Source organism: Heterocephalus glaber, unplaced genomic scaffold, assembly GCF_053883595.1.
Source record: "Heterocephalus glaber isolate CG9 unplaced genomic scaffold, H.glaber_assembly_v1.0 deba00000594, whole genome shotgun sequence".
NCBI classification, from domain to species: domain Eukaryota; kingdom Metazoa; phylum Chordata; class Mammalia; order Rodentia; family Bathyergidae; genus Heterocephalus; species Heterocephalus glaber.
In genome coordinates, this window is record NW_028258151.1 from 23,162,672 (window position 1) to 23,173,494 (window position 10,823).

Below are 10,823 nucleotides of genomic sequence, written 5' to 3' on the forward strand. Positions count from 1 at the left end.
GGTGGACACAAAGCAAAGCCCCTTACAGAGAAGCCCTCTAAATCCTCATGACCATCCTATGAGGTGGGGACTATTTTCAGTTCTGTCTTAGAGAACAGTGTTTCTCAATTAGAGGTGAATTTGCTCCCCAGGGGACAGACAGGTCTGGGGACATTTTTTATCACAACATGTGTGTGTGTGTGTGTGTGTGTGTGTGTGTGTGTGTGTGTGTTAAGGGATATTATGAAGCATCCCACAATTCACAAGACAGCCTCATGAGAAAAAAACCAGTCCAGTTCAAAACGTCAATGCCACGGCTGAGAAACCTTGTTACAGAGTAAGAAACTAAGGCATAGAAGTTAAGCAACTTGCCCAGCATCACACCACTCACCCTGGCAGCTCCACCGCAAGCTGTACTCCTCTTAGGAAACCCACAGCCTTTCAGACATCCCCAGAGCACAGAACATGCATCACAACCAACCGCCTACGGCAGTGGTGCTGCAGTGGACTCTTTGTACCATTGAAAGCTCTACAAGGTTGGCCATCGCTGGCCTAGGGCATCTGAACGGCCCCTCATTTCTCAGCAAAGGAAATGGAATTTAGAGTGATTTTTCTGGAAGGGAAGTATCAACAATAGGCCAAGCAATATGGCACCCAACTTATACTCCAAAATCAACACTTCAGCATGTGCTACACTGATGCATTCTCTCCCTGTGCTCCGAGCTGACCTTGTGGTGGACTCCAAGGAAATGAAGACCCCCTTCAGAAGGGCTCTTCTGCCAATTCCAGGGGAAGTAAGTTGAGCTCCCTGAGACCAGTGGCCTAAAGGCACAGCCACTTTGCAGTTCTCTTTCCCTTGCAGAGGAGCTACAGAAGAGGTCACTATAGTGACTCTGAAGCTTTTCCTTTTAGCTGAGCTTATTGATAACCCTGCAGCTACCACTTGTAAGGCCCTCTCTGGGCAGCAGAGCTCCCAGCCCCCTCAGGAGCAGCAAAAATGTCTCCTTCAAACCGATGGCACCTCCAGGGCATGCTGTCTGGGGAGGAAGAGCCTTCGCCAGCCTAACAAATTTACAGTTCCTGGCCACAGTAAGCTGTTAACAAACAAGAGCTGTAAGAAGCAATGATACTACTATATTTGGCCCTTGCTACCACCTGAAGATCAATTCCTGACCTGTTCCTTGTAGCTTTTGGTTCTGTGATTCTTTACGAGAAAAGCATGCGCTTGGTTCTGGCCCAGTCACTACTGAGTCATGAAAACTGGATCCCCAGGTGCAGGATTTTAACAGGGAATCAGCGAGATCACCGCTTCGGAGTGTATGGTGCCGCAGCAAAGGCAGGACCACAGCTGCAGGAGTGTGGAAACAGGCGCAAAGGTCCTATCTGGCAAAGGACAGATTGTGGTGGCGAGGGGAGACAGGGACAAGCCTGAGGATTAGTGGCGAAGTTTGTCTGGCTTGTTTCAGAACCTTAGGTGTTGTTTATGCAAAGCAGGAATGTGTGGCAGGTGACTGCCTTGGTTCAGTTCTCAGACTGGAGGTAGACAGGACGGGACAGGTGCAGCCTCTTCTGAGGTCATCAACAGTCTGCCCTCTTAGGGCCACTGGTGGCAAGGGGACACCAGCATACCTTTACTGAGGACACATGCAAATCGGTCCTCCTATTGATTTATCTGCTGCCTACTGGACTTCTGCTTAAAACCCTTGACTCTGGGTACCATGCACGAGAAAGGGATCTCCCTAATGTAAAAACCCTGCAACTCGCTCCTACTCACCACAGATGGCCTTGGGAAGCCCACTAGACAGCAGGGCATCAACTGTTTGAATAATGGCCCAGTGATGTGGTTACCTCCCAAAATACCATCTCTGTTCAGCAACAACAACTTGAAATTCTCTGTCTTGATAAAGGGGGAAGGTTCTTGCAAGGTATCATAGGAATTCAAGTGTAAAATATGGAATTAAACATGTTGTGGGGTGTATCATTGGCCTGCTAACTGTTTACAGAGTCCCAATTCTACGTCAGACCTAAAGTGAGACAAGGAGGCCTGTGGGGTCAGACGGCTGGGAAAGACAGAAGCAGGAAATGATTCAGGAATATGCCCTGGGTGCTGTGGAAACTTCAAGGAGGAGCAGCTCCTCAGCTGGGGGTGGAGAAGTCAGGCACAGCTTTCTAGAGGAAGCTGAAAAACTCCAGCCTGTTCCTCTCTCTACCTACAGCTAAGCTTGCCTTTCTCTGGCAAGCAAGAAAAAAACACGTTTTCATTTCCAAAGCTTGCTTTGTTTCAGTTTTACCAGGGCCCTTGGCTTCAATAAAATGGCCAAAGAAAAGGGGAGCTGCTCGCCTCCTTCAGCCTACTCAGGTGTGAAAACTGATTAAACAGCAGCTCACAGCTCAGTTAACCCTTGCTCCTTCTGCTGACTGCAGATCTCCGCGGAAATCCACCGTGGTCTCCTCCATTAGTGAGTCTCACAGCCAGAAGAGTTTTCATCGCTGCTTTAGAGGCAGCCCTTGTATTTCTTGGCTGCAAATGAGATGTCCAGACTTGCCTCAGCTGGTAAATAAGTGAATTCGGAAAGGTCCTTGGTCACTATTTAAGGCCTAAAGGTGCTTAGCTAGCATTGATATGACTAACTATTACTAATGAAACTTCAGAGAGGCCTTCCCTGACTGTCACTTACATTAGCCCCGGTCACACTGTCCTATTACTCTGTCCTAAAACAAGAAACAAACAGGGCCAGGGATTTAGCTCAGTGGTTCCGCCACCTGCCTCACAAGCGCAAGGACCTGAGTTCGATCCCCAGTACCAAAAAACAAACAAAAAAACTACTAGGAGTAAATCTTTACTTTCTCCTGTCTCTTCTCTGGATTATAAACTTTAAGAGTGGACTTCCTACCTCTCTTCGCCACTTAATCCATAGCACTTTTAACAATGGTGGGCACCAGCTCAGTGCTGAACAAGTATTTGCCAAATGAATTGCTACTCTTTATTGAGCATTGATTATGTGCTAAGCTCTCTGAATCTATGATCTCAATCCTCATACCAACCTCAGGAACTAGGTATTACTATCACCCACTTTACAGATAACAAAATTGAGGCTCAGAATGCTTACAAGATTTGCCCTGGGTCAAACCCTCCTGGTGATTCCAGAATCTATGCTTGTTACCACTTTGCTAGATCAACCCTTGGGTGCCTCTTGAATCCTGCTTTGGAATAAAAACATTCTCATCAATATCCTGTCATTTCACTGAAACTCTAGAAACGGAAGAGGATTTTCTCGGATTTCATGCTTACTCACGAAAGCTTATTAAGAAATATGGTCAGAAAGAAATCCAGAGGGATTCTCTGCATGCAACTCACATACACTGAGTTCCCTGAGAAACAGAACGACACAGAGAGGCAGCGGAAGGGAGAAGTTTCTGTCTGCTGCCAGCTCCCTGTTTATAAATACTACTCTGTTAAAGTGGTTTCTCTGCCTCCCATAAAGAAATCACAGAGATATCATCGCTTAATGACATTGCCCTGGGATCCCAGATGTCAGTATCGAATGAGCAACAATATATAACTTCTGCTGCTCCATGGAGCTGGGCCGTCTTATAAACTTGAGAGAACTCTTATCATCCATCTTGGGCTGAGCAAAACCATATTTGTCTGGCATTCTGAGTAATGGATAAGAATAGATGAATTAGGGCTCTTAAATTCCTGGTTGGAAGACATTAAAAGTTTAAGAGCTCTCTATAGCTGAGTCAAATGCATGCACCCATGCTATATAATTAGCAGGCATAACAACAATAAATATATAATTTAAAGGGAAGACCAGCAGGACAAGAATATTAACCATACTCTCCTCCCATATGCAGCCATTCCCTAGTTGGTCTTCAGCTGTATAAACTGTAGCCTTGCCAGCCTTGGAATAATTTTAATAAAATAAAGGTTTGGATCTCTGCATTTCTTTTTAAGTAGTTTACACTTCCCTCTGAAGTCAGACTTTGGGCATATGTGATTCATTGTTTTTCTACTAAATATTCATTTCACTTTGTCTAAAGGGACTTAATAAACCAACCCAGGTGTTGTTCACCCCCTGGTCTGCATGGACAGTAAAAGAAATGGGCATCCATGCTACTAAGTGGAAACAAATGGTCACCTGGCCTCTGAGAAGGTCCCTGGAGCCTAGAGCAGGTAGTAAGGGAGACATCAGTTCTGAGGGTCCAGGGAGCACTGCTACCTGTCACCTAGGGAGACTTGCCACCTTCACTACCACGGCCTAAGAACTGTTCCAGCCAGGATTATGCTGCAGGCCTGTAAACCCAGCACTCTGCGAAGCCAGAGCAGGAGGATCACAAGTTTGAGCCAAACCTGGGCAACTTAGTGACTTAGCCACTGTCTCAAGATACAAAATAAAATAGGGTTGGGGATGTAGCCCTTTGAGAAGGCCCTGTACTGAAAAAACAAACAGCCCACAACTCCCAAAAACTGTTAGGAGGTGGGTAAAGAGGTCAAATCATGGGGTCAAAAACCCCACCCCGTAAAGAAAAATCTCAAGGAGTGCTGACCCTTGATAGTAAATTCTCTTTGGCTGTAAGCAGTTCAAATGCGGACCCTGTTTTCCAGAAATTTCTGGCCATTTTGCATTTTTAGGGTGCTCTGTATAGGCAGCTGCCCTTCCCAACCTCAACTTGTATTTAGAAAAAGTTCCTCAATGTGCTGGACCCTGGGTGGGCACGAAAGGCGTGGTTTTGTCTGGTTCTGTCCTCCCTGCTCCACTTTTATGCTAGCTTTGTTTTTAGGGTTAGGGCTTTAGTCTTCTCTCCTAGGAGCCTTTAAATTCAGTCCAGGCCTCCCTTCATGATAACCAGATGGAAATTCCCCTGCCCCTACTTCCTCTCCTGGAGCCGGGTGGTGTTTCCAGCGTTGAAGCCATGAACTTGGAGGGTGAAGCCCAATTATCAGATGTGACATCAACTAGGCTTCCGGACTGACCTCAAGTCTGACCTAAGAGGAGGAAAATTAAAAGGCAGATGCTCTTCCACTGTAGACTAGTCCCAGAAGTTGAAAACCAAAGCAAGGGATGTCCACATTGGCTACACTGGGCCAATACAGTGCCTTGAAATGGCACTGAGCGTGTCAGTCAGTGGCTCTCCTTGGAAGCTGGACTAATGACACAGAGCTGTTTCTCTCCTCCCGGGGCTAGAAGCTTGAATGCTCCGGAGTTCAAATCCTAGTTTTGTCACTTAGTATCTGTGTAGTCTTGAGCAGCTCAACTGCCAGGCACACTGTCCCCACCTATGCAATGGAGGGCTACAGGTACCTCCTCTTGGAACCACAAGCCAGTTTGCCTCTATTCTCACACTACAGTCAACACAAGATCTGTGTGGGGCTTTCCCCTCACCAGAAAGCAAGCAATTCTGCAGCAGATACAGCCACGTGTCCTCTAATTCAACTCAATTAAACCCTGACACCATCTACCTGGAGAGATACCATCACCACCTCATCCTGAAGGCTGAGGCTCTGTCCTCAACACTGCCCCCCTCCCCAGGGCAGTCACGAGCCCCAGGTCATTTTACCTGTACGTCTAACCACCTGGCTGTAAAGTAGGGTTCCCACAACCTCCTCCCTGGCTTAATTTGCCTGAATAGCTCACAGAACTCAGGGAGGCATGTTTACTGGCTTGGGATAAAGGATATTACAAAGAATACAGATAGAGACACACAGCATAAGGTATGGGAGAGGTAAGGTTCTTTAGGAGCCTGCATTTGTTCAGCTATCCAGAAACAGCCCTCCCCTTTTTAAAAATGCAGACTTCATTACGTATGCATGATTGATTAAATCCATGTCCATTGGTTATCAATTTAATGTTATGCCTCCCTCCCCTCCTGGGAGGTCTGGGGGCTGGGGCTGAAAGACCCAGTCCTCTAAAATCCTGCCTTATTCTGATGACCAGTCCCCATGCAGAAGCTGCCTAGAAATGGCCAGCTGTTGGTCAATGCATTAGAATACAGACAGACACCACCTTGGGGATTCCAAGGACTTCAGGAGTTATATGCAAGGAAATGGGGAAGGCGACCAAACACACAAACTTCACGATATCACAGTACTTAATAGGTTGCTAACATTAACGTGCCCCAAACAGTGACTAACACATTGTTACTTTAAATTTCAGCTCTTACGATTATGTCAAACCGCACTTGAATTTGGCTCCCTTTATTCCCTTCTAGTAGTACCTGGCCTCTTCCACTGCCTACTTGTCGGCCCCTAAAAGCTGTACCCAAAAGGCCCCTTCCAATTAGATTGCAAGGATGCCTAACCATAGTCTATTCTAAATAATTTATGGTGCCGGCTCCTGAAATTGGAGCCTGATGGGCAGGTTGCCGCTGAAGGCTCTGCACGCCCTAACCTTACCAGGGTGAAGGTCAAGGGCTTTGCCTCTGTCCTCTGCACTGAAGCGATGGCATCTTTCAGAGAAGCCAAACTGTTCCTTTCCCAGAGCTGACATCATGTGGCTGCCCACCCCTTCCTCATGATGCAGTTGACTGTGCGGATGGCACTTCCTTCTGGGAAAGCCACTGGTGTTGTTCATTTAATTCAACAAGGGGTTTAAATCAATCGCTTATTTAGTTAATGACAAATGGAAAATTAGGCCCTAGGAGCATGTGGGTCCCTTTTCTTGGAAGGTTCCATCATAGCCCTGGGCACCCAGGGATAAGGACCGAACACTCTCCCTCCACCTTCCGCGAGGGGACCTGACTCCGTGTATCCTTCAACCCAGCTAAGCCAAGACTTAGGACGTGTTCTGGGCTTGTCACTCTCCTTGCCCATCCCACTTATCCAAGGCTCACGGCGAGGAAGAACTCAGGAGGTAGAACCACAGTCTGCCCAGCTATTGGGAGTGGGTGGGTATTGGATAACTAGACTCAACCAATCAAGGCGAAGAGCGGCAGGGAGTAAGCCTCGCTTTGAGAGGTTAGGAACGCTTTAGTCCAAAGTCTGACCATCACCCAATCAGTGAACAGGCGCCCCCCCCACCCCGCCCCCATTACAGTCTGCAGAACCGGAAAGAGAAGATCGACCATAATTTTATCCTCCAAAAGTCAGCCGTCTCAAACAATCTCTGGCAAAAGCCATGTAATGAACTCCATCCTCAGACCAAACGCGGAGTCCTGGCACACGGAGCAGGTTCGTTCGAGGAAACTGACCCCCCCGCACCCCCGCCGCCGCGCATCCCCCGTCCGTGGGTCAAGGCCCCCGCGCGCTCTTACCATTGGCGTTCTTGCCGCAGATGAGGTGCTCATAGGGCTGCAAGACGCCCCAGAGCTCGGCGTCGTTGTTGATGACCATCTCTAGGGCCTCAGCGGACACTTCCCCGCCTCCTGCCCCGCCGTCGGGGCTCTGGCTGGCCAGCACTCTGGCCCGGATCTCCTCCACCAGGTTCTCCATGCAGGCGGTGAGCGAGATGGCCGCGTACTCGTGGATGCGCACGGAGATACGGGTGTCCACCATCCAGCGGAAGAAGCGGCCCACGGAGAAGGTGAGGCCGCAGCGCGCGGACTTGCCCCGGCGCAGCCCGTCGCCGGCGCTCATGCTGTAGAGCGACAGCGCCTTGACCGCCGCCAGCGCGCAGCTCTCGGCCAGTGCCCAGCTGTGCACCAGGCGCACGGCGCTCTGCACCTCGAAGCGGGTGCACTTGGCGTGCAGCACGCTCAGGCGCTGCGCCTCGCGGGCCACGCGGATGAGCGCCCTGCGGAGCAGCCCAGCCAGGCGCCGCACCGCCTCCACCGAGAACGCGGGCGGCCGCCGCGAGCCGGCGCCTTTGCGCAGTACCCGCGCCACGTCCCCCTCGGTCCAGGGGAACTCCTCCAGCTCCGGGAGCCGCGGGCAGCGCGAGAAGAGGTCGGCCACTTCGGGGTCCTCGGGCAGCACCGTGTTCACTGTGTCCCAGCTGTTGTGGCGGCTGTTCATGGAGCCGGAGTAGCACCACCAGGCCGCCCCGCGGTGCTGCTGCGCCGAAGAGTTGAGCGCCTGCGAGTTTGACTTGGAGGACGAGAGGCTGAGCGAGCGGCACGAGTCCCCGGCCCCATACCCGGAGTCCAAGGTCAAGTCCTCCAGCGTCTTCAGGGTGGAGCTGTACGTCCCAGCCATGGGGAGCCCGCCGCCGCCGGCCTCGCCGAGCGAGGGGCGCTCACCGCTCCATGCGCCCGTCTCCGGGCGCGCTCTACGCTCTCCGCGGCGCCCTCGGTCCTCTCCCCGCCGCGGGGCTCGGCAGCCGCATCGCCCGCCCGGCGGCCGCGACTGTCAGTGGGACGGCTCCCTGCCGCCGCCGCTCTTCAGCGCTGCCCCTCGTCCACCTCCGTCTCCAGCACCCAGCGCGTCCGTCCCCGCCAGAGAAGAAATCCCGAGATCACTGGACGACCAGAGGCGCGGAGCGCAGCGCGAGTCCCGGACCAGCCAACGAGAAAGCGCTCGGCAAACTTCTGCGCGGCGCTGGCCGCCCGCACAGCTGGGTGCCGGGTCGCGGCCAGCATGCAAATAAGCCCGGGCGGCTGTCCAATCACGGACCGTGACTGGCACCGCTGCACCAATGATCTCCGAGAGGGGCGGGCACGATGTAGATTTCACCTCGTCCGGGGTGGAACCCCGTGGTGACGGAGGCGGGGCTGGAGGCCGAGGGTCTGGGGAAGCGGCTGCGACCAGGGTGGAGGAGGGGGACCCTCGAGCGGTCGGCCGGGAGCGGGGAGCGGGGCCGGGAAAGGAGGGGTCGGAGCACTAGGCTGCGGAGCCGATGACTGAAAGAAAAACGAAAAGGAAAAGCCACAGTGCGCCGTCCCCTTCCGGCTATCAAGGCGTTGGGGGTCTGCAAAGCCCTCCACAGCCGGGAGCCCTGGGATGGGCTGTGGAGGGACAGGACCTAGGGGAGGGGACGCAAGCCAGGCGCCGCACCTCTTACCTCGACTTTCTGCCCGGCCCCTGCGGTTTGCCGAGGCGGGGTGCCTCCTCCCCGCGCCTCCTCCCAAATCCGTCTGGTTTTCTTTACGTACGTGAGCCCCGGGCTCCACACCGAACAGAATTTCTCTCTAACCTGGCATCGGATAAACGGGGGCTCCGGGAGGCCTGCGATCCCCCTCAGGACCACCACCCTGTGGTAGTTTGACGCCCACTCTTTGCAGCAATACTTGGGCGGAGGAAGGGTGTCCTAACCGGTCAGATTCTCCAAGGGACCCTGACGTGGTGTCCTCTCCGTATCCGAGCACCCTCTGCTCCAGGGGGGAAGAACGGGGAGGCGAGAGCAGTGGCCTGGGCTGGACCCCTGGCTGAAGGCAGGTGCCGCTCGCCCCCTTGGGACTCGGTGTCCTCGGACAGAGTGAGCGCCGCGGTCGAGCGGATGTGGGATCCGCGTCCAGAAGCGGCTGGCCAGAAAGCCTCGGCGCGGGCCGGCCCCACTGCGGCCCGGTTACTACTCACACGTGCGTGCACGAGCGTGCCCTCGCCCCATCCAGCGCAACCGCAAAATCAAGGACGGGATTGTGCACGCGGCCTCTCTCACGCCTGAAAGGCTCCTTTGTGGTGTGTTTTATAGTTCTGACCTTGGGCCGTGAGTTGGATACCAACTAAAAAATGACTGGTTTGTCTTTCCTTCTTAAATTAATAGTCCTTTCGCCTGTGAAACCGCTTTTTATTTGGTCTGCTCACTTAATTTTTCCTTTCTTCTTCTGGCCCTTAGGCAATGTTGCCGCCTGGTGGTTAGAATTGGGAATGGAGTCAAGGAGAGAAGTGATGTGAAATACATAGCATTAGGTTAACACGAAACACAGTCGCATTTCATAGAAGTGAGATTAGAACTCAAATTAGATAATGAAGTTCAACTTGTCAAAAACATAAAAACAAATTTGATTCAATTTAAATTAGAACTATAATAAAGACAATGTCGCCCTCTAGCGGTCATCTGGAAGAAATGAACTTCAAGAACGTGTTTCTTTTCCTGTGAACGCCCTTCAAAAGAAAAATTACTTAACTGGGAATGTACAGCAGGGGAACTTAATGAATGCGCTATTTGGGGAATTATCTGGAGTATTTCTTCAGAAAAAAAAATCAAATGGGATTTATATTAACATATTCAAACTTGGCCGGGGATTTAGCTCAGTGGTTCCGTTGCCTGCCTCGCAAGTACAAGGTCCCGAGTTTGATCCCCGGTACCCCCCGCCCCCAAACAAACCCCAAGTGATAATATATTCAAATTACTTGCTGATTTAAGTGTAGAGATCAGCATGTTTATAATCAAATCTCAGAATCATGACCCGCACCACCATATATGCCTCCAAATTCAGCCATGGGAAAAGTACTGGACAAAAAATTGAGTTTTCTTTTTCTTTCTTTTTTTTCTTGGTGGTTCTGGAGATTAAACCCTGGGCTCCTCCTTGCCTTTTAATTTTGCTAAGTCACTGAGTTACACAGGTTGGGCTCGAATTTAGGAACCTCCTGCCTCAGCCTCCCGCGATGCAGAATTTACAGGTGTGTGCCACTATGCCCCCGCTACAACTGAGTTTCTTTAATAAATTTCTAGGAAAGAAAGAAATGGAAGAGGATTCCTGTGTATTAAAAGAAACTTAAAGACAAATTAAACAATCACAAGGTGTGGGATTTATTTGGACTTTGATTTTTTTAAGTCAATAAACATTTGTCAAATGTTTTGATTGGAAATCAAAACACTGTCTCAATATTTGCTATTATGAAATCATTGTTACTTTTTGATGTGGCAATGGTAGCATGGTTATGTTTGTAAGTGTACTTATATTTTAATAGACATATACTGTTATGTAATTGTCTCCCTTTTTAAAAGGAAAGACAGTCCCAG

At 50.9% G+C, this 10,823-nt stretch overlaps 1 protein-coding gene across 2 annotated transcripts in view; it reads right to left on the reverse strand.

Moving 5' to 3' along the window:
• Abtb2 (ankyrin repeat and BTB domain containing 2) overlaps window positions 1-9,842 on the reverse strand; it is a 165,940-nt gene extending 156,098 nt beyond the window's left edge. Inside the window, exon 1 of one of the 2 annotated variants that reach the window (XM_021264377.2) lies at window positions 7,234-9,842. In XM_021264377.2, the coding sequence (XP_021120036.2) occupies window positions 7,234-8,113 (880 nt within the window). In that variant the 5' untranslated portion in view covers window positions 8,114-9,842. The remainder of the gene's footprint in view (window positions 1-7,233) is intronic. The other variant, XM_004852061.4, reaches the window with a different exon arrangement.
• Window positions 9,843-10,823: the final 981 nt, after the last annotated feature.